At 35.9% G+C, this 23,393-nt stretch overlaps 3 protein-coding genes across 7 annotated transcripts in view; 1 reads left to right on the forward strand and 2 right to left on the reverse strand.

The window, feature by feature from the left end:
* Positions 1-18: 18 nt before the first annotated feature.
* Positions 19-2,944, forward strand: Tpr2 (Tetratricopeptide repeat protein 2). 2 transcript variants are annotated; one of them, XM_088036392.1, is made up of 3 exons: positions 19-137; positions 1,239-2,542; positions 2,596-2,944. In XM_088036392.1, exons 1-3 carry the CDS (start codon positions 70-72, stop codon positions 2,703-2,705), a joined length of 1,482 nt encoding a protein of 493 aa, XP_087892518.1. In that variant the 5' UTR covers positions 19-69; the 3' UTR covers positions 2,706-2,944. The 2 variants fall into 2 exon arrangements, with proteins under 2 accessions (XP_087892518.1, XP_087892519.1); XM_088036393.1 differs by lacking the exon at positions 19-137 and adding an exon at positions 491-597.
* Positions 2,945-4,075: 1,131 nt separating this feature from the next.
* LOC148175473 (tyrosine-protein kinase transmembrane receptor Ror-like) overlaps positions 4,076-23,393 on the reverse strand; it is a 48,947-nt gene continuing 29,629 nt past the window's right edge. For 3 of the 4 annotated variants that reach the window (XM_088036390.1, XM_088036388.1, XM_088036387.1), the window contains 7 exons: positions 18,876-19,037; positions 15,876-15,931; positions 15,674-15,820; positions 15,252-15,414; positions 6,371-6,535; positions 6,030-6,316; positions 4,076-5,059 (listed from right to left, as the gene is read on the reverse strand). In XM_088036390.1, the coding sequence (XP_087892516.1) occupies positions 4,571-5,059; positions 6,030-6,316; positions 6,371-6,535; positions 15,252-15,414; positions 15,674-15,820; positions 15,876-15,931; positions 18,876-19,037 (1,469 nt within the window). In that variant the 3' untranslated portion in view covers positions 4,076-4,570. The remainder of the gene's footprint in view (positions 5,060-6,029; positions 6,317-6,370; positions 6,536-15,251; positions 15,415-15,673; positions 15,821-15,875; positions 15,932-18,875; positions 19,038-23,393) is intronic. The other variant, XM_088036389.1, reaches the window with a different exon arrangement.
* sad (Cytochrome P450 family protein sad) lies at positions 12,227-13,660 on the reverse strand. Its single transcript, XM_088036399.1, has one exon. It carries the CDS (start codon positions 13,607-13,609, stop codon positions 12,242-12,244), a length of 1,368 nt encoding a protein of 455 aa, XP_087892525.1. The 5' UTR covers positions 13,610-13,660; the 3' UTR covers positions 12,227-12,241.

Below are 23,393 nucleotides of genomic sequence, written 5' to 3' on the forward strand. Positions count from 1 at the left end.
TGTCGCACTGCGCGTGCGTTCGGATTTGAAATCTTGCTGTGATTCGTTCTTTCTTTTCAGTTGTGCAAGATGGCTGACTTCGGAGAGGATGTTGTTATGGAAAATGAAGATCTTTTAATTCCAAAGAATCCTGCTGAGTAAGTTCTTTTACAAATATCTTTCTTTACTTAAGTGGGAACTTGAGGACGGTTTTTGGGGGGGTATTATCTACGGTGTGTCTTAAATTTTTGACATAAGAAAGTCACATTTTCGTTTTGATTAATTGTTATTGATTGAATTATTCACGTCCTACTTATCTCTGTTTTTTTTTTCATTACCAGATTTAAATTTCTTTAACCTTTCAGTCTGGACGGTTATTTTTAATTTAAGGTCATGAACCCCGAGGTTAGACTCCCCCGCAATCCACCGTTTATATTTGGTCACGTTGTCTTGTAAATCTTGATTTTAACAATGTAAACTGTTTGGCTTATCTCTATCAATACTTTGAATGATTGGTCAATAATATTTCCATTTGTACGACGATTGTCACTGTGACTTTTGGTGGTTGAACACTTTGAACTGCAAGACCATGGAATTGGTGGACAATAATTTAGACCTGTAAGTAAATGTTGTCTTTCTGAAGGTACTAAGTTTAAATTGCACTTCTTGGTGTAATTTAACAGTAAATTAGAGCTATGGGAATGTTTTATAGCACAATTCAAAGTTTACTGTTTGATTAGATAAGAAAATGAACAATTCAAATATAAATATCAGTTTGTTGATAAGTGTAATAGCATTTTTGAGATAAATTAGTATTATTATTGATGAATACTTTGTGAAAAGTGCAATGGAATTTGCATAAAACTACGAAAATTTGCAGGGTTTAATGACCGATGTTACACATGTTGGTTTGAGTCAGCTACGGCAAACATTGCGCAATTGTAGTTTGTCTTATTCAGTTACTTTTTGTGGTAGATAATTTCCAAAACGGTTCTCGAATTTCAAGTTTTTAAGATTCTAATGGGTTTAGACTTCTCAAAAAATTTAATTTTCAACTTTTTGCTTGTTTTTTATGCTATTAGGACTAAACAATAATTGAATTGTTGCGTAAGAATTCGAGCGCCCTGATATACCAATATGTACTAATGATTTTCTACTTTGAAAAGCAAAAAGTCAAGGTAAACTAACTTATTGCTTGATTGTTTGAACATTGATTTAACGAACCTCGGAAAATTCCTAATCACACTGAATTTTTTCAGGTTGGCCGAACTGAAAAAAGAAAATGGCAACCAACTCTACAAAGTCAAACAATACCGCTCAGCCCTCAGCCTGTACACCGAAGCCATCGACTTATGCCCCGACACAGCCGCATACTACTCAAACCGTTCAGCTTGTTACATGATGCTGAACAACTTCCAAGAAGCCCTCGAAGACGCCCGTAAATGCATCCACATCGATCCCTCCTTCAGCAAAGGTTACATCCGAATTTTAAAATGCGCCATTGCACTTGGCGACTTGACAACAGCCGAAAATGCTATCAAACAAATCGCACTGTTGGATAAAAACGCAAACATAAATAACGAAGTGCATTCGTTTGAGAAATTGAAACAGTTTGAATCAGAGGCTGTTAAGGCTATCGATAAGAAGGATTTCAGAAAGGTTGTTTATTGTATGGATCGATGTTTGGATGAAGCTCCGACTTGTACGAGGTACAAAATTGCGAAAGCTGAGCATTTGGCGTTTTTGGGGAGGTATCAAGAGTCGCAGGAACTCGCCAATAATGCACTTCATTTGGACAAGACGAATGCTGATGCGATATATGTGAGAGGAATGTGTCTTTATTACGAGGATAATCTTGATAGTGCTTTCAACCACTTCCAACAAGTGTTGAGACTTGCTCCGGATCATAAAAAAGCGATGGATGCCTACAAGAAGGCGAAGGAATTGAAAAAGACGAAGGAGAACGGAAATGAGGCTTACAAGAGTTGTCGCTTCCCAGAAGCCTTTAACTTATACACCGAAGCCTTGGCGATAGATCCTCTGAACAAGAAAGCCAATGCCAAACTTTACTTCAACCGTGCCACAGTCCAGCACAGGCTTGCCAAGACGAAAGAAGCCGTGGAGGATTGTACCGCAGCCCTAGACCTCGATGACACTTATCTTAAAGCTCTGCTGAGAAGGGCGAGCTGCTACATGGACTTGGGAGAATACGAAGACGCTGTGAAGGACTACGAAAAAGTCTGCAAACTTAACAAGAGCCGAGAACATCGGAAGCTGTTGCAAGACGCGAAATTCGCCCTCAAGAAGTCCAAGCGTAAGGACTACTACAAGATCCTAGGCGTCGATCGCAGTGCTTCCGAAATGGAAATCAAAAAAGCGTACAGAAAGAAGGCGCTCATGTTACATCCAGATCGACACGCCAACGCCACAGATGCCGTCAAAAAAGACCAAGAGAAGAAATTCAAAGAGTTGGGTGAAGCCTACGGGATTCTGTCAGATCCCAAGAAGAAGGCACGCTACGATAGTGGGCAAGACATGGACGATTTTGATGGTGGAATGTCAGGTTGGTACAATGCTCGTGATTTTACGAACAGGTACTAACTTGTCTGGTTACAGATATTGACCCTACTCAAGTTTTCCAGTCGTTCTTCAGCCAAGGGCATAGTTGTAATGATTTTAACTTGGGCGGCGGGTTTCCTGGGGGATTTTCGTTCCAGTTTGGTTAGGCAGGGTTTCCTGTACCACCTAAGTCATCGAGCCTTTCCACATTCCATGTCCCCAGTCTGTCCATGTCACTAGTATTTATTATGCTAGTTAGAACCCAAAATACCTAATTTCAACCCCTAATTTGCCTTTTAACGATGGAGTTTTTTTCATTAATATTTATTTTCGGAAGACTGCACAAGTTTTCTTGTTTCATAATTACTGTTTAAAATGTAAATTTTAATATATGTATCATACTTTCTGGTTGATTTTGATCCCCATTTTTTTGAATCTTCTGAACGAAGTTTAAAGATTCTACAAGTTCCTAAATCCTCGTTGGTTATTAGGAGATATATGAAAATCTGAATTCGGACAATATCAAGTTTTTGAATGACTTGGTAATTTTAACTTTCAAAATTTCCGTAATATAAAAATTCCAAATTTTAGGACTTGTTTTAGTAGAAGTTTCTTTGAAGTTTGAAATCGAGAAAATTGTGAACAAATCAAGCTACATGTATGTTGATGGATGAACTTGGATTCCAAACTAGTCGTGTATTTTTAAGAATTTTCGGTTGTTGGAAGACTGTTTTGGAACTTTTGAAGAACTTCACCAAAATCCTGTTGTTTCGTTAGAACAATGAGCCTTGAAGACACCAAAAGGTTAGTCAAATTACACTCCTATTTATTGCCTTTAAAGTAATTTACTAACAAGCTGGCGCAACCCTTTTGTGGGCAACTCCTTCTGCGCCTCTACCACCTTTTGCCCCCTCGCTTTCTCTGTTCTCCCGACCCTTTCAACACCGCGTTTCCTTTCCGGACACGCCGGCTTATAGCGCTCCCGCCCCACCACCTCAAAAGTCTTCTTATACCTCTGACAGATCTTTGCCTTTTCTTCAACGCTTCTCCTCGTATCAACTTTCGAGCAAATCGTCTGAAACCTGATCTTAAATCAGTTGGTTCTCTACCATACCCACAACCTTTTGATGTGAAAATCGGGTAAATCTCTCCGTGGAGCAGAAATCGTCAGCATTCTTTGTACGTAACCGCGCCGCAAGTTCGCTTCGTTGCGAGCTTTTTCTTGTTTGGCGTAGTTTTCTTTTTGGTAAAGCTCACGTTCATTGAACCACAGCCGCATGTACTCGTTTGACAAAAGGAAGCGGATGTTGTTACTCTTCTCCTGAAAAAAACACAGTAAACGTGAAAACTACGCGAGATTTTGCTTACATTTTCGTACAACGGCTTAAAGCCATACAGGGCGCCCACCTCTCGGGCTTTGGACGAGATGATGTGATCCGTGGGATAGATGGTGGCAGCGCGTTTCCATTTCAGCGTGCTCTTCATCGGAATTTTTGGTGGTGACTTTAGAAAAAATGACAGAAAAACGCGCTTGTTTTGTTTGATTGTTTATTTTTACATTAAAATACAGTCGTAACAACATCGATTCAGTCTGACCAGCGGATAAAACATGCGAATTATTTACAGTTTGGCACGTTTTTACATCTCCTGTGCGTTCGTTTTAAAATTTTTGATTCGGGCGAGTGTTTTGAGCAAGCGATTGGAAAATTCTGCTAAACTCTTTCCTACTTTGATCTAAGCCGTTAAATAAGGCACGTTCTTCCTTGCTTACCCTGTCAAAATTTCAGTACCTGACCGTCGCTCGGTTTTAACAATTTCGCTGCTGCTACATACAGAAAGCGACATTAATAACAATCCATAATAACGTCGTCATAAAGGGAACATTTACAAAACTTACTTAAATATAATCAGTTTTTCGCCGGATCGGCTTTAAAAAAATATAATTTACTCCCACATTTCCGTCACTTTACACATTTACACCCAACAACTTAAAAGAGTTAGCCCACACGATTGTTTTTTTCCGGACGGCGGGTCAGTCCGGTAAAGTCTCTAAATACTGAACCGGTTCCTTGACTTCGTTGGCCAATAAATATCCTTGTGCGTCCAATAAATCTTCCTGGGAAATTTTCCTCAACGGGGGCGGTCGTGGTAAACTGATATTCCTAGTTTTAGTTTCATTTTCATACTGAATACTAATATCGTCAAAGCTTTCGCAAGCAAGCTCTAACTTGTCGCAGATGTTGGGGAACTTAATCCGATCTCTCGGTTCGGTTTTCCAGCAGTTTTTCATCAACTCGCATATTAACGACGGACAGTCTTCTGGAGGGATTAACATGATGCCGTCGAGGATCAACTTGACGGCTTCTTCGTTGGTATGACCGTAGTATGGCTGTTTTCCAAAGCTATAAATTTCCCAGAGAACGACGCCGTATGACCATATGTCAGACTCCAGCGTGAATCGGCCATAAAGCACGCTTTCCGGGGACATCCAGCGCACCGGTAAAAGTCTACTGCCGCCAATCTGAAAAACATTAAACGTATGAATAGAATGGTATAAAAGCCACACCAAAGAAGTAAACATCTTTTCATGCAAAGTTCCTTAAAAGCTTCTAATGTGAAACGAATGAAATTTTTAATGAGCTTTAATGAATTGGACATAAAAGCCCAGACAAGGTACTTTTATTTTGTGGTGATGTTTTTCATTCAGTATGTACTGTAATGCTGTTAAAATATAACTTTTCATTGTATGAAAAACGTGAGCTTAATGGAAGTAATTCGAGCTTTCTTTACTTTTTTCGCCACTTCAGATGAATGTACCGACTTTTATTATTCTTTAGAAGTTTCAAAGCTGTGGATGGAGCTATTCAGACATTTAAATCCTAAAACTGCTAATTTAAGAGGTTGAGAACTTTACAGACTTGAGAATAATGAGAAAATGAGTAATCTCAGATTAAGAAAAGCCAAAACAAGGTGAAGTGAAGACTTTGAGAATGCGAGAATATAAAAATTGAAGACGAAATTCGTCTTTTAGATCGTAGGAATCTAAGATCCACAAATTTTCAATTGGATTAGCTTGAAACCAGAAGATTTGAAAAAGTTCTATTCATTTCATTAAATCTCATTTCTAGTCATTTCGTAAACAACCAGTTTACGTAACCCCACAAAACTGGATTGCATAATCACCGATAGTACGCAATTAAGCACGTTATTTATTGTTGTTTTCTCTTGTGCTACTTTGACATTCAATATTATAATAATTTCCAATGATTAGATTACGGTAGCCTTTGATAGTGTGAATGACACGCCGTTCCGTTTAACGGTTTTCTTAGAATAAAATAAAAGTGCTTTTTTTCGATAATGAAGCTGCATCGAACGATAATGATCGAATCGCATGAATGAGATACTCAAACCGCACGTGATCATCCCAGCACGTGTGTCCCATTCAACTAATTACATAAACAGATTTAATTCGAGGTTGACGACCGACTTACCTTGTAATAATCACAAGTATATACATCTCTGCTCATCCCAAAATCGGCGATTTTCACAACGGGCCCCTCCGCCACCAAGCAATTCCTGCAAGCCAAATCTCGATGGACGAAACGCTGCGCCGCGAGGTATTTCATGCCGCTGGCGATTTGCAGAGCGATTGATAAAAGATGTTTTTGTTGTAATTGAGGGACTTGGTCTTCGTGGAAGTTTTTTTGGGCTCGAAGGAGCTCGGCGAGATCGCCATGGGGCATGTATTCGAAGACCATCATGGGACTAACCACCCCTTCTAGAAACAATTTCGTATTTTAATTAGTCTTCGGGATGGAGTTTACAAACTCACCCCTCACCACCATCCCCAACAATGACAAGATGTTGTCGTGTCTGAAAGCACTCATAATTTCTACTTCTCGAATAAAGTCTTCCTCGGCTTCCTTCGTTGCGTTTTCTTTCAAGACTTTGATGGCGACGATTTCCGCATGCTCACTGCCTTCGGTGAGGAGTTCACCTGCAACGAAATCATTTCGCCGTTATAATAAATTAAGCGAAAAAAGCTTCGTCTCGCCATAAATTGGATCTTTTTTCTCACATCGTCCATCAACAAAACAAGGGTTTAAGCTCTCGACGCGAGTTTAAATGAAAAACGTGACATTTTAGTTCGAACATGAACCATTTGTATCCTTCAAGCTTCAGCGTTTGCATTGAATTACTAATTTAACAAAATGTTTGCGTTGCTGTTATGCAGGTTTTTGCTTGTGGATAGTGTCAGGTTATTATGGAAAGCGCGACATACGCGCAAAAAAAGTTAATATTAAAGTGCGTCTCGTCTGGAGACAATCAACACTAACGAGGCAACAGTTTAAGAACCACTGCTCTATTTAAACCAATTTCGAGTTCAGGCCTCTTTAAAACCAACCCACGTCCTCATATTTATTCTCTTCACTTTTTTATATTACAAACACAATGTAAGACGCAGCAACAGGTGATCACAATTCGCGCAAAAACCGCATTTACTTATCTCACACGTTTTTCCAGAGGTTTTTTTCCGAAAAGCGTCAAGAAGTCGCCTACGTTCGTGTGATTTATGTTGTTAGATGACATCATTCTTGGATAAACGGAGAATTTAAATTTTTACCATCCGGTTGCTTCGTTCATATTTAAATTAGGTTTTTTAGTGTGTTTTGGAGAATTGGGGTTCTAAAATTAAACGTGATTTAATGAAAAGTGCGAGAGGGTCGACTGAACACGAATCATTTAAGTTTGGGGAAAGTTTGTCTTTGTATTGTTTAGACAGATGATCACGTACGGTCCAACTTGTCAGAAGTTCTTGATTACATAGTTGCGTTTCTGCTGATTTGCGTGAAAAAGTCGGATTTACGGGTTTATAGTAATTTCTGACAGGGTATTAAGAAAATCGACGAGATGTATGAATAAGTGCATGATTTCTACTTTTTCTTGGCTTTTATTGAACTCCCTTTAGTTTCTCAACACTTCTTTAGCGTTTTTAGCATAGCATTATATTAGTGAGACTACAGCTCAGAAAGAGTAGTGTAGTAAATCTTGTTACCATTGGTATTACTATAGTAATAAGAGGCTTGTCAATAACATTTTTAATTAAAACATCTCGTCCCTTCATGGCCCCTTAATTTATAATAGTAGACATTGAAGACGGCGATATAGAAAAAACAATGCAAAGTCGAACTCAAAATTACTTTAAACTTAATTCATTTATACAGGGTGATTTTTTAAAAACGGCAGACGTTGTAGCATTTTTATTTATGAACCGATTTCAAAAATTTAAAAAACAAATTAAATGGTTTTTAATTTACTATAAACTGATGATTTTAAAATTTTTCTAAATGTTTTAGTATCTTTTGGTCGATACTCAACTTTCTTATTTTAAATTGGAACCTATTTTTTTTTCATAATTTGGAAGATATTAATTTTCTTGAATCAGAAATGTGTAATATGTTCTACAACGCCTGCCGTTTTAAAAAAATCACCCTGTATGTAGGTAAATGAAAGCAAAAAATATAAAAAATGCAATAACAAGAAACAGAACAAAACAGCAAACCAATTATTTAATAAAACAAAAAACAAAGAAACATAAAATTAGCCGAAATTAATTAGGCAAAGGCACAAGCTCGGTGTTCCAAACTATAGTGAAACCTGTATAAAAAACAATTGCAATCCGATGTTTCCGTTTGAGCAGTCTTCCGCAAAAAATTTCCAGCCAACAATTTGAAGCTTTCAAATTTTGATGTTCAAAACGTTCAGCGATAAATTTGGTTTGCGATTATAAAAGTAGACCTGATACTTATAACTAGTTTAATTACTTCTTCGTTCTTGGTAACACAAATTTTCCGTAATAATTTTTCGTTAAACCGATTTTTATTTTTTGCGTTTTTCCATATTTAAATTGAGTTATTAATTGTTTAACACTTAAATTATCACATTCTTGAACTCGGTGGAACTTATTTTTATTTTATTTATTCTTTTAACGTGTTTTTCGTCCATCTATTCATTGCCTTGAATTCTCGATATCTAAATTTTTATTTGGAAGTAAAATTCTTGTTAGCCATAATAAAAAAATATATAACCTACAACCTCAGCTGAAGTACAATACGAGGTAAACAAAATAAACAAGACAATCGCATGTGACTTGTTTTCTGAAGAATTCCTAATTTTTTCTAAGAAAATTTAAAAGAGTGAACAAAAAATTTCCCTTTTAAGAATGCAATAGTCCGTTTTTTGGCTTCCTTGTTTGCGTAAATTCTGCTGTTTTTTTGAAGGTTTCAAGTCTTTAAAATAGTCAATTTTTTTTAAATCTAAGCAGTTTTACAATAAATATTTAAAATTATAAAGTAAATTATAGTAAATACAGACTTAACATAGAAACCGAGTTAAAAAAAAACTTTCAACCCCTTAATAAATTGAAATTTCAAGTCAAGAAATATGTAACGAATACCGAAAAGACAATACCGGTAAAAGATGAAAAATTAAATGATGTGTGCGATGTGTCTGTCAAGTGCTATATGCCTCCGTTCCAAAGAATCCAATCTGTAAATAAAAATTTGCTTCTTATCGAGCTGGACTGTGAATGAACCGAACAACAAACAGAAAAACCAAGACACAAATCATTTTTATTGTTCCTGACACTTTGGCCAATCGTCAACCTTCAACAAAGACATTTTTACATCAAGTAATCTCTTCAAATTTTGACACAACGTTTTAATTTATTAATTTATTATAATTGTTAAAAGTGTTACAGGTGTATTGTAAATGTGCGCTAGCATTGGCACAAATGAATTATGAACAACCAATAAAAATGCAAGCAAAATAACAATCTTCAGCAGATTTTACCATTTTTTGAACCAGCCAACAAAGAGTTTTATAAACTTTTAAAAAAATAGTTATTATTTTTACGATTTTTTAATAAAATGTATACCTATTTTTCACGTTTTACTTACTAAATATCTGATTGTTAATTTTTAAACTAAAAGAAAAGAAATTATTGATTAATTTGTATTATTGAATATCTCATTATTTATAATTAATATCATGGCGCTTGGTACGATTTTTGAATTTCAACGTTAATAATTTTTTTCTCATTTGTCAAGAAGACAGTATTTAAGTTATTATTTAAGTTTATTAACAAAGCTTAGTAATATAATAATTTTTGCAGTCAGGTTAACGTGACAATGTTTAGTTTAAACGAATCTCAAAATATGTGACTTCAAGTCGATCTCAAATGTTTGAGACCAAATGGGCAAAGAAAAGAAAGTTAGTCGTTTATTATCGTACAATTTCGTTCATCTCACTTCTCGGACACATGTTATTTTTTCCCCCACCCTCATGGTCACAGAGGGTTGATTCCAACCTAAGATTTATCCACAATTTGGGCGATGCAGGCTTCATGTAAATTAGATCCTACATGATTATAAAAGAATTAACAGTGGAACGAACATGATATTCTTTTTGTTAAAGAATGGTTCTGTGTCGGGACGAAGAGTTTTTTACAAAAGCAATGTTATGTCCCGAGATATTTAGTTCTAAACTTGCCCAAATTTAACGATTTCCAACATTTTTTTTATCATACTGTTTTTTCGAAAAAACTTGAAAAAACTAACTACTACCTTGACTGCAGTTTCACAAAATTTGAACTGATTTTTTTCACAGACAACGGAGTGATATCGAATTTTGTGAAGCCTGAAAACATACATTTTTCTGGAGGCAAAGCGCCGCCTTAAATCTCATCTACAGTTCACCAAACGCTCTAGTGCGGTTATGGCTTTGACTTTTCGTTTACAGCCACCTTACCGCAAACCCCTATAAACATAATAACGCTCAAGTGGTTGGGTTTCATCTGCCTTGAAATGAACCGTAATAAATATTTTTACCCAGCTGGTCAGCCTTACAAATCGAAACAATGAAATTCCTCAAAGTAGCTAGCGTTTATCATTCTGATAGAGCAGTTATTTGAAATTTTAGGTACAATTACAATTATTTTTAATCATATGAATACAGGAAAAAGTTTTTAAAATGATTCTTTTTCAATAAATCATCAACATTAATTTATATAAAGCGATGAGTGATTATAAATTAACATTAATTTTTAAAACTATCTGATTTTAGACGTCTATTTATTGATTGCTATACTTAATAGAGCTGACCGATAACAATAATCAAGACACAACATTCAAAACACGTCTAGGAATTCTGGATTACCGGAAGTTTCAATGTTTTTTCGGCATATTTGATCTTTGACCCTCATAAACTGCAAAGAAAGGGCTAATGAGGGGATGAGATTTTCTTGGACAGCGGATAAAAATGGATGGTATAATCTGATTATCTCAGGTATATAAACTCACCAAGACGCCAAGTTTCCAGTTTCTTTTATTATGTCGGTTTAAAAATAAAGTAAAAGGGAAATGTGGGGGTGAGAATTTATTTAGTGCTTACACTTTTGAAAAGAATCAGTAAAGAATCAGTTTCTAATTTCTAGTTTCTAAAATTCAGCTTCGTCAACGTGTGTCTTCCTTTTTTTCTGTATTTTTTTTTGGTTCCTGAGTTTCGAGTTTCTCAAGACTAACAATAGCAGATCTTTATTTTTATAAAGGTATGTTTTATATAAAATCAGAACTACATTTATTATAATTAAACAATCATTATGTGGAGACCTTGAAATCACAACGAATTTGATCTTCAAGAAAATGGCGACAACATGGAATTTATCGAAATCGATGAGGTAGTTCAACCACAGGATGATTTACGAATATCTTAAAAATAAATAAAACAGAATAATTGGCTATCTTGTTATAGTTTACGTGAGATAATAAGTTCATTCCACAAGTTCACCGTGTCAATCAATCGAGTTATAAGATAATTATTATAATTCTATTTGTAAGTTTCATATAATTGCACTTCAAGTCGTATTTTGAGGAATTTCATTGTTTCGATTTGTAAGACTGACCAGCTGGGTAAAAATATTTATTACGGTTCATTTCAAGGCAGATAAGACCTAACCATTTGAGGGTTATTATGTTTATGGGGGTTTGTGGTAAAGTGGCTGTAAACGATTTAAAAAGTCAAAGCCATAACCGCACTAGAGCGTTTGATGAACTGTAGTTGTTATCGATATAACGATTTCCGGTTGATATTTCATGCCATCTCTGCCATTTTCTTTCTTGTAATTCTCTTCAAATTTCACTTTGCCATCACTCGTTCTTTTAATAATCTTTCATTCTCTTTTACTTCTTCGTTTTTTCCCTCTTTTGAGATTTTCGTAAATCGGACTTTTTTCTCTCAAATTTTGGGAACCTCTGGTCTTTTCTACCCACGCCCGTTACATTTAAATCCCAAGGCCGTTTTTTTCTCATAATCACAGGAAGATTTTTTACCTGCCAACTTACGCAATTCTAATTACCCAACATTTGTAACAAAAAAGAAAGCGCGATAATTTTCTTCTCAGAGCTTTAACTCCTGTTATTCCACTTAAAATTTCACGCCTGGTTGAGCACCGGTAATGACGTTATCGGCATGAAATTAAATTTTTAAATCCAGGCCTAGCCCTCAGTTTACTGTGACATTACTCTAATGACTTCGACTACTTAATTATAGTAGTATCATGGTGACATTGCGACATTTCTTCGAGTCACAAAAGAGATAACCTTTGAAATAAAAATAGACGATTTAAGAGTTTATTGTAAGGTAACTAAGACAGTTTTTTGAACTTCATTTGGAGAGGCTCGGATGGATGCGCCACCATTTTGAGGACGACGTCCACATCGTTGTGGCACTCCACGTCGAAAGTGTTGATTATCTTGAGAAGGGTGCTCTGGAGCTGCGTCTCTGCGATTTTTCGTCCGATACAAGATCGAAGTCCTAATCCGAAAGGTAGACTGGCTTTCTGCATCCCGCTGTTATACGTTTCACCCTTTCGGTCCCACCTCTCCGGTTTGAAGGTATTGGGTTCTGGGAAGTATTGCTCGTCACGCCCTGTTGTATACATCGATGATATCACAAGGGTTCCTTTAGGCACCCCATAGCCCGCCAACACGGAATTCTCAGGTAGAATTCTTGTGAGAAAAATGGCAACGGGGTAAAGTCTCAAAGTCTCTCTCAGGACGAATCGGATCATTTCCGGCTGTGAACGTAACTGTTCTTGAACTTTCTTGTGTTTGCCTATGAGGTACAACATCCATTCCAAGGAGACTGCAGTGGTGTCTCCTGAAGCCATGATCAAGTCGGTGATGATGCGATGGACGTCTTCCCGAGGTAGTTCTTTTTGAAGTTTTGACAGAAGGCCGTCGGAAAGAATGAGGGGTGTGATGGTGTTAACTAGGGCGCGGGAGTGTGATAAGGTTTTATCGACGGCGTCCACGAAGCGCCTCCATTGAGGGATCTTGAACTTCGCTGCTAAAGGTACCGGGATCAACTGTAACTTGGAGGTTGTCTGGAACACCAGGTGGACTATCCTCGCCAAGTCCGTTATCTGCTCTTCTAACTCCGCGCGGTGTTTTTGGTACCCGGAGGCCCCCATCAGTACCGACACCATCACTTCCAAAGACCACTTATAAATAGCCCCCTTGAGATCATGCTCACTCAACCTCGCGACGAACCCATCACCCACAACATCACAAGCCTCCTGAATCCATTGGAAATCGCCTTTTAGAAGAATCGAATTTAACACCCTCCGGCACTTCCACCATTCCGCCCCATCCATGAAAAACAACCCTCGCGGGCAATTGTACATTTTGTTATACACCATCCAGGGCTCGGGTAACAAATGTACCGGATATTTCCCTTCTTGGTTAAAAACATCCCTTACGACATCCGGATCTGCAACGAAGACGCAACTCACTGGTCCGATCTTCTCTTTGAAAATTCCCCCAAGTTGCTTGTGTCTTTTATCGATGTATTTGTGGAGTTGTGGGGCTGATCCCGCGGCTATTAATGACAACGTGGTGCCGACGATGGGGAGTCCTTTCGGTGACGGGATGTCTTCGAAGTCGAGCACGTTGGCGCTCACAGCTGAACTCTTGAAACGCGAGAATTGAAAGAGAACACGACGGAAGAGCATCGTTACGGCTCTACGACAACACTGTTGTGACCTGCGACCGGTCGTAGATATAAGCAAATAACGGCATTTTTCACTATCGCTAGGTATAGTGCGTGAAGGCGAGGTAAATTTCGTGATAACGGAGGAGCTAGGTTACAGGGTGTGCACAAACAATGCGTCCGCTTTCACTGAGTGGGCGTCAAAAACTTGCATACGTCGGTAATTCGGGTAATTATTCATTTAGATTTTATCTTATCACAGACGTAAGTTCATCCTCCAACTTACAATTGTTTAAACGATCAAGGTTACAGGGTGATTAAAAAAAGTAAATATGTTTATTTTTGTTACTAAAACGGCCTTTAAAATTTAGAACAGTGTCGACAATCGTATCGAAATCGACCCGTAAAAGAAAAGCAAGGCCTCCTTGACAAATATTGTGTTTTTCACGTTTTCGGGAACAATTGAACTTAAATTTGTTTACGCATTTTATACAGGCACAAATTGTAAACAATCCTACAACAACAGACTCGTGTTTGAGCATACTTCAAAGCGGGAATATTTTAATGAACAGCCAATAACAAATTTTATTTCATTCGAGGGTGGTTAGTAATCGTTAAAAATATCCTGAAAGCAAAATAACAGGAAACAAGTCGCAAAGTAGCAAAACCTGTAAACATCAGCGTCACGTTTGTTGCTATTTACATATTTAATTTCCATGACACGGCTGAACAGGCTTGGGAATTTGGAATCGGTTGGTAGCTCTGTCTTTTTGGTTTGAGAATTTAGGGGTAACAGGGGTACCAACGTGTCAAATAAAATAGTGGAATTCTTGTGGAGGTTTCGGAAATTTAGGTTCACAGTTTTTTTTTTGATTTTTGATCCAGAATCTAGAAAATTTATGCCGAACATCTCTTTTTTTTTGTTCTATTTTTAGTTTTATTTGTATGATCTTAAAAATTTATGGATTTTTCTATACTAGTTAGTTAAAATCGACTAAACATTGAACTGTAGTCGAAAAACCAAGAGATATTGCAAAATTTGATGAAAATCAGTCGCTCAAAACAGTGGCTGTTGATTAGTAAGAGTTGTGTAATAAAATGTTTAGAAAAAAATCAAAAAGAACGCCACTGGGCAAAGCCTGATTTACATTATGGAAATTCAGAGAAAAGTCCATGACAACGAAAAAGTCGTTCACATTTCGGTGTCGCCAATGGAATTCTTCGGAATCTCTAAATTCTGCATCAGGATTCTTTAAAAATTCTCGAGGATTCTGTCCGATTCTATAGTATATTTCAGAAGTCTTTAGAAATATCCAAGGGTTTTTCAAGATTGGAAAAAATTTGGGGTGTGAAATATTTGAAAATTTTCATCAATTTGAAAAATGGGTGTTTTTTTTTAATTCATTCGTTTTTAAGTCTTCTACGACGCCTGATTTAATTAATTTAATTAGTTTAACAAAATTTTAAAACATTTTAATATAGACGGAGGAGAAACAATCTGTCAACATCACCATCTCGTTTACGACCAAAAGTCCTTTCATCTCTTTGACAGTTTCACCTGCAGCCTGCAAAAACCGCGCTGCCCACTTCATAGTCGAGTTTGCTAAATCCGAAAGTTTAAACATAATAATACCCCTATTAAATGAAACAAATATCAAATTTACCTTTGTAAACTTTTCCAAAACACCCTTCTCCAATTTCGCTGATAAATTTCAACGTTTCTTTGCGAAGAAGCGGCACGCCGGTCCCTGAACACGCTGAATATTGGGGGTTGGGGGCGTATCGTTCAGCCATGAGCAAACTATGCTTTAAATTGATAGGGGACATCTGGAAAAAAGCAAAATTGTATAGGCAACACGTAATTCACGCGAGCTTTATTCTGTGCCTAGCGTTTTGATGGATTAGCATGCAGAGCGCCGGAATTAAAATTTGCTACAACGAAACTATTAACGAAGTAATAAAAGTCATTACATGAAATTCCGGGTTCGGGGGTGTGTGTTACATTTCCGCTTTGTGCGTGCTTTCGTGTAATCCGGGTAATAAAAAATCGAAGCTTGGATGATAATACCACAAATTCAAAACTTACCCCTTCGTTGCTCAAATGACTTCTCCTGAATTTCCGCCGGAATAAAATCCCGGTGAGTAATATAAAAAAAAGGGAAGCTGATACCACGATGGGAATAGTGATGTAATCTGTTGCTGGGTTGTCTGTTGATGGGTTGCTGACGGGCGCCTGCTCTTAAAAAAGTACCTTTAGCAAGATAATTACACCATCATAAGGGACTTACAACTTTCTTTGGTGGTGGATTGACATTTGGGATTTGCCCAGGGTAGTCCACGGGAACTGGAACCAGAAAAAATTCTTAAAGAAATCCGCTTATTTCGATGCAAAACGATGATTTCTCGCTGATTTCGCCGTTTTCTGGCTTGAATTCGCAAAGAAGAGCTCTAAATCTACAAAACCGCCAATTTTTATCAAGATTCAACGGTTGAATTGCAAGAAAACAGCAGAAATCTGCACGAAATCATCAAAATTCTTAGAGAAATCCGCTTATTTCGATGCCAAACGACGATTTATCGCTAATTTTCGCCGTTTTCTGGCTTGAATTCGCAAAGAAGAGCTCGATATCTACAAAACCACCAATTTTTATCAAGATTCAACAGCTGAATTGCAAGAAAAGCAGAAATCCGCGCGAAATCATCAAAATTCTTAGAGAAATCTGCTCATTTCGATGCAAAACGATGATTTTTTGCTGATTTTCGCTGTTTTCTGGCTTGAATTCGCAAAAAAGAGCTCGAAATCTTCAAAACCACCAATTTTTATCAATAACCATCAAAATTCTTAGAAAAATCCGATTATTTCGATGCAAAACGACGATTTCTCGCTGATTTTCGCTGTTTTCTGGCCTGAATTCGCAAAGAAGAGCTCGAAATCTACAAAACTATCAATTTTTATCAAGATTCAAAGGCTAAATTGCAAGAAAACAGCAGAAATCTGCACGAAATCATCAAATTTTTTAGAGAAATCCGCCATTTTGATGCAAAAGGACGATTTCTCGCTAATTTTCGCCGTTTTTTTGGCTTGAATTCGCAAAGAAGAGCTTGAAATCTACAAAACCACCAATTTTTATCAAAAATCATCAAAATTCTTAGAGAAATCCGCTTATTTCGATGCCAAACGACGATTTATCGCTAATTTTCGCCGTTTTCTGGCTTGAATTCGCAAATAAGAGCTCGAAATCTTCAAAACCACCAATTTTTATCAAAAATCATCAAAATTCTTAGAAAAATCCGATTATTTCGATGCAAAACGACGATTTTTAGCTGATTTTCGCTATTTTCTGGCCTGAATTCGCAAAGAAGAGCTCGAAATCTACGAAACCATCAATTTTTATCAAGATTCAAAGGCTAAATTGCAAGAAAACAGCAGAAATCTGCACGAAATCATCAAATTTTTTAGAGAAATCCGCTTATTTCGATGAAAAACTACGTTTTCTCGCTGATTTTCGATGTTTTCTGGCTTGAATTTGCAAAGAAGAGCTTGAAATCTTCAAAACCACCAATTTTTATCAATAATCATCAAAATTCTTAGAAAAATCCGATAATTTCGATGCAAAACGACGATTTCTCGCTGATTTTCGCTGTTTTCTGGCCTGAATTCGCAAAGAAGAGCTCGAAATCTACAAAACTATCAATTTTTATCAAGATTCAAAGGTTAAATTGCAAGAAAACAGCAGAAATCTGCACGAAATCATCAAATTTTTTAGAGAAATCCGCCATTTCGATGCAAAAGGACGATTTCTCGCTGATTTTCGTTGTTTTCTGGCTTGAATTCGAAAAGAAGAGCTCGAAATATCCAAAACCACCAATTTTTATCAAGATTCAACGGCTGAATTGCAAGAAAACAGCAGAAATCTGCACGAAATCATCAAAATTTTTAGAGAAATCCGATTTCGATGCAAAACGACGATTTCTCGCTGATTTTCGCCGTTTTCTGGCTTGAATTCGCAAAGAAGAGCTCTAAATTTACAAAACCACCAATTTTTATCAAAAATTATTAAAATTCTTAGAGAAATCCGCTTATTTCGGTGAAAAATGACGATTTCTCGCTGATTTTCGCTGTTTTCTGGCTTGAAATTGCAAAGAAGAGCTCGATATCTACAAAACCACCAATTTTTATCAAGATTTAACGGTTGAATTGCAAGACAACAGCAGAAATCTGCACGAAATCACAAATTTTTTAGAGAAATCCGCTATTTCGATGCAAAAGGACGATTTCTCGCTGATTTTCGCCGTTTTCTGGCTTGAATTCGCAAAGAAGAGTTGGAAATCTGTTTTTTTTTTATCAAGATATTTTATAAATTAGAAGTGACATCAAAAGGATCGGCTTTCATGTAAACATCTGTTTCTCTTTTATAATTATTCGCTTTGAATTTATTGAACATGAAATTAATTTGTCGTTTATCAAACTTTCTGCCGAAACCGAGCCAATGAACACAATCCCATGGGCGTAGCTAAAGGGGCGATTGTAACACTAGTGGCCCCCCCAAAACAAAATCACAGCTACGCCCACGTATTCATTCAATCAAAACCTGCATAAAAGTGTGTTTACTCAGGCAAATTTCAATTTCCGTCTACTTTGGGAAATTAAATAAATACAGACATCGCTTCAACGATTTATTGTTTCGATGAGATTTAGGAAGAGCCGTTTACAGCTTTCGGAAATTAAATTCAGTTAATTTGTGTTTGGAGTTGTGGAAAAAGCGTGGGACTTTTCTTTGTATACGACAAGGAAAAATAGGGTGAAAGCGCTTTTTATAGAGGGATATTAAATTCCGTGTTTTTCGATTTTTAGATTTTCAGTTATTTAACTTATTAAACAATTATTTTTTTAATAATAATAATTATTTTAATTATTAAACAAACTCTCAAGATGATTTTTGGGATTTCAGTTCCTTCATTTTATTGCTTTCCATTTATGAATTCTTCAATCCGCAGCTTTTTCTCGAGCTTTCGTAAATACAAATTATAAAAAAGAGTTTGAAAAGTGATGGAAAGCAAAACACAGAAATTTTTCAATTGTTCTAACGTTCCAGTGCCACCAACGCGACCTACTTTCCTTTTTTTAGATTTTTTAAGATCCTCAAATTTCCCGAGATCGCAATCATAAACCCACCATCTGCATCTCGTATTTTCTCTTTTATTCTCTCACTCAACACCACAGACCACCCACCACGATTTACAACAATAAAAAATTTCAACATTAGCCATAAAAATCCACGCCATACCTGTTATCCTCCGACAGCTCCCATCGGCAAAGGGTGGTTGGGAATCATGTGTACAAATACACGTATGTGTATTATTGTCTTTGTAGTAATTGCACGCTTGATCTTCGTTTTGGCACTCTCCTTGCTGACATGGTCCTGGATAAAACTTATGCACCTTCTTTTCTGCAACAGAAAAGAAACTGTGAAGTGTGTTTGCAGATGTTTTGCGACAAATTAACGTTTTTTGTTATACAAAGTTGCCGGCTTGATATTAATTCCCGACGAATGAATGAAGATGTGAAAGACGAGGATTGTTTTGGGTCGGCATCTGCCAATTATTTCATATCTGAAGGTCTCGGACAGACACTGTAATTGCGAGCGAGTTATAAGGCGACGGTTTGCCCGGTTTTGTCAATTTTATTTCGATAGAGCAGTTATTAACATGTATTTGTGGGAGATTAAAGAAGGAAATTACATACAGTTGGATTATTTCAATAGATACGCATGAACTGTAATTGGAACTGTGGGCATCAATGCGAGCTTCGAAAATTAATGCAAACAGGAGGGGTTGAACATTTTCTTTTCAGAACAAAGTTTACATTTGGAACTAGGTGGCCCTCGGAAATCGGTAAATCTCGCTTTTTTTGTGGATCTCGCTTTTCCGTTGCTTTTGATTTTTTATTTGTTATACTATAAAACAAAGATGGTCACGGAAAAGCGAGATTTACCGATTTCCGATTGCCACCTAGTAAATTCTCATTTTACATTTAGCAAACTTGTTTATGTCCTTCAATATTTAAAAACATTTTTTTTTTTAATTATAGATTAAAGTATCAAAGAAAATAAATTAAAAACCAACGGGCTTCGCTATAAAAAATCAAACAGTACGCGGAAAATTTATAACTTTTATGGCAACACATAGGACTAAACCAGTGAATTAGCAGATTCTTTATCAAAATGCCAAAAGACTGTTATTGATAATTGTTGTGAGTTTGTGACAATTCATTTCATGGAATTCCACAGTTACGTACCAAAACAATCATTTTTTACCAAAATTTGCAGGTCGCCTTTCAAAATCGGTAAATTTCGTCTTTTTTGTAAACCTCACTTTTCCCTAGCTTTGGAATTTACAAACATTTAACAAACCAATATAACTTTGTTGTTTATGTTCTTTAATTTTTGAAACTCTCATCGATATAAATAATTGCGTTTGGCAATTTTTTTAACTTTAGATTAAAAATAAATAAATACTTAAAATGTACTAAAAAAATAAATTAAAATCCAACGGACTTCGTTGAAAAAATGAACAGGAAAATGAGTAAATCATACAGGCTGCATTTACTACGATTGTAGTTAACGCTCATTTAACAATTAGCAAAGAAATATGACTGAAATATGAATTGTTTATGTCTTTTGATTTTTGAAACTCTGATAGAAATAATTGCGCTTGGATTTTTTTTATATTACATTAAAAATAAATAATAAAATGTACCAAGAAAAATAATTTAAAAACCAACGGGCTTCGCTGTAAGAAATTCAACCGGAAAATGCATAAATCATAGAGGATTTATTTCGATTAAACCCTTAATATTATGTTAAAGTTATATAATGTATCCGTTTTTTCTGTCAATCAAAGATTAGCAATTCTCAAATTTTACCAAAGAGGTAAAAAATACTGGTCATAATACTCGGGCAACACTTGAAGCTCCGCTGTCAAGTTACAGTTACAGCAGGTATTTTCGTTCTCATTGTAAAATTTTGAAAACTTGAGAGCCCTCGATTTTTTTAACTTGTTTAAAATTTAAATTAATAAACAAAAATTAAAAGCTTATCAACGTCATTAAAAAAACACGGTGAAGGGATCAACAATCATCTTGAGCCCCCGCGCTAATACCTAGAAGAGGCACGGGTCCACATTTCCTACTTGAAGACACATACTTCTACAATATATCAACCATCCCCACTTTTTCCCTATTTATGCAATGTGTAAGTGAATGAAGTTGAAAAAAGATATTAAGAATTGCATTGGCACATCTACGCTTGCGTCAAAGTTAAAAAATTGGCACAAAATTTGAAATTTATATTTGAAAATAAATTTATTAAAATTCAAATCAGATCACTTTTCTATAATCTCAGTACTAAGGTTAGGTTACCGTTTTTTTTTAATCTTTTACGATTAAGACATTTATTCCGAAATTTTCATATTTACACTTACGTACTATTAATTATGTACATAATTTTATTGACCATATTAGTAATTACCTAGTGCATTTTGCGACCTGAGAACTATAAGGTTCTAACTAACCTTTACATTAAATTAATCAGTGTGCACGTTATCAGTGGCAGGTCTGAATTTATTTAATATTTATTTAAAAAAAATGACAGGATCTATTAGTATCATTCTGCCTTTTTAAAGTATTAACTTACTACTTTTTTATACTATATAGAAAATGTTTTAAAAAAAGGAGCGAGAATAGTACGGTTCGGTCGTGAAAACTGTCAAATTTTAGACGTTTGAAAAAAATAGTAGATTTTGTTAGACGGCAGAAAAGTGGTACTTTTTGTCGAGCAATTAAAATGTAGTTGCAAGGCGAAGCGTAGCGTATGCAAAATTGCGAACAGCAAAGCCAGTTTTCGGAGAAATAACAAATACTACTTTTTATAAAAAATAACCTATTATTTGATGATGAAAGTGTTTGAATGCAAAATTTTTATATTAAAAAATTAAGCCTAACAGTCTCTAAACCGATAAAAAAAAATTCAGTACCACAAATACGTTCACTTCAATTCAAACTACTTCAATCAATCTCCGATTATGTTTTCGTCGTCGCTGGGATGGATTTCAAGTGGCAAAAAAAATCACTACCGTAAATGTAAAATCTTTTGGGTGGCCGTCAACAGCCGTGTTTACATCTCAATCCCCCAAAAATTTTTCACTATGTCGACGAACATTTCTCTGTTTCAAAGCATTTTGAAACGTCTAGCACGTCAGCAAAACCGGACGAACGAAAACGATTTTCAAAAGTCTCTCACGCGAAAAGCAAAAGTCCGAAAAGGACGAAACCACACCCACCGTAATTTCGGGAAAGTGTACGTTTGGGAAAGCTCGGCGAAAGTGTCGAGAAAAAATCGGTCCAAGAAGGTATTCGCGCAAAAGTACGCCACCCGTTCGCCGGTATTCTCGTTTTAAAAGAGGGGTTCCGCCTGTACACGTTTTATATATACAGGGTCCGCCAACACTAGTGTCCCGGCCCAAAATCGCTATTAATTATGAAGCTATAAAAATAATTTTTTTTGTACATGAAGAGGAAACGGAGCGCTACAAACTGATGTGATCAGTTTTACTCTTGTGTTAATCATATGTGAAATAAACGCAAAAAACTACGGTTTTCAAAAATCAAAATGAAGAAGATGGAGGGGCACCTAACCTGTCTTGTTCGATTTTTCACCAAAAGGATGAAAATGACATTAAAATGTGAATTAAAAAATGTGGTACCGAGATATTAAATAAAAAATCGTTTTAACTCCCTTATAAGATTTATGATCTGGCTTCCAAGCCGCAAACTGGCCCCTAAGTACCTAGGAGATTACCATGGACCTGATAACAAACAGTCGGTCTGTCCGATGGAAGATCCAGCCCATTGTGGGTAAAAATATTACCCATCATAAATCGCTTAGTAGGGACTAGTTTGCGATGAAGAATCAATTGTAAACCTGTCTAAATTTTAAGAATTATTTAATATCTCGGTACCAGATATTTTAATTCAAATTTTAATATCATTTTCATCCTTTTGACGAAAAATGGGACAAGACAGGTTGACTTTTCCACTAATTTCTCTATTTTCATTTTTGAAAAACGTAGTTTTTTGCGTTTATTTCACATATGGTTAACACAAGATTGAAACTAAAAAAGTCGAATAGCATATTTTGATTGGTTGTCAGTTGACAGTTGACCATGTGTGTTTTATAAAACAAAGTGTGAAAACCTATATGTTTTATAAAACAAAATGTGAAATTTAGTGTTTTCGTTAAAAAATTCGCGAAGTTAAGGAGCAAGTTTTTTAAAATTTAGTCATACAAATGTAGTGGCTAAATATGATGAACCTACTCATTTATGTGCAATAAGCATTGATGACTAAGTAATTTTAAAATGTTACTTTTTCTAAGTAAGTACACAGTTATTCAAAAATTTGATTGTTCCATAGGGTACCCCACTTTACCCCTATATACGGGGCAAAGCGGGGCAAATCCCATTTTTTCAAAATAATGCTCACATGTCGTAAGTTCTTTATTGTAATCAAAAAAAGTAAAACCAAAATCATTCGCAATACATTAGTCTATGATATTTAGTAAAAAATTTTTGTTAATTCCTATTATTTTAAGATGCGTGACTAATTGATTGTTAAGTTCCCCACTATGCCTCCCTCTCCCCTATGTAAAAAAAAAATTATTTTTATAGCTTTATAATTAATAGCGATTTTGGGCCGGGACACTAGTGTTGGCGGACCCTGTATAGTAATATTCAAAAAGGGTGTCAAA

Source organism: Gnatocerus cornutus, chromosome 5, assembly GCF_029298725.1.
Source record: "Gnatocerus cornutus isolate USDA-ARS CGAHR chromosome 5, icGnaCorn1.1, whole genome shotgun sequence".
In the NCBI taxonomy this organism is placed as follows: Eukaryota; Metazoa; Arthropoda; class Insecta; order Coleoptera; family Tenebrionidae; genus Gnatocerus; species Gnatocerus cornutus.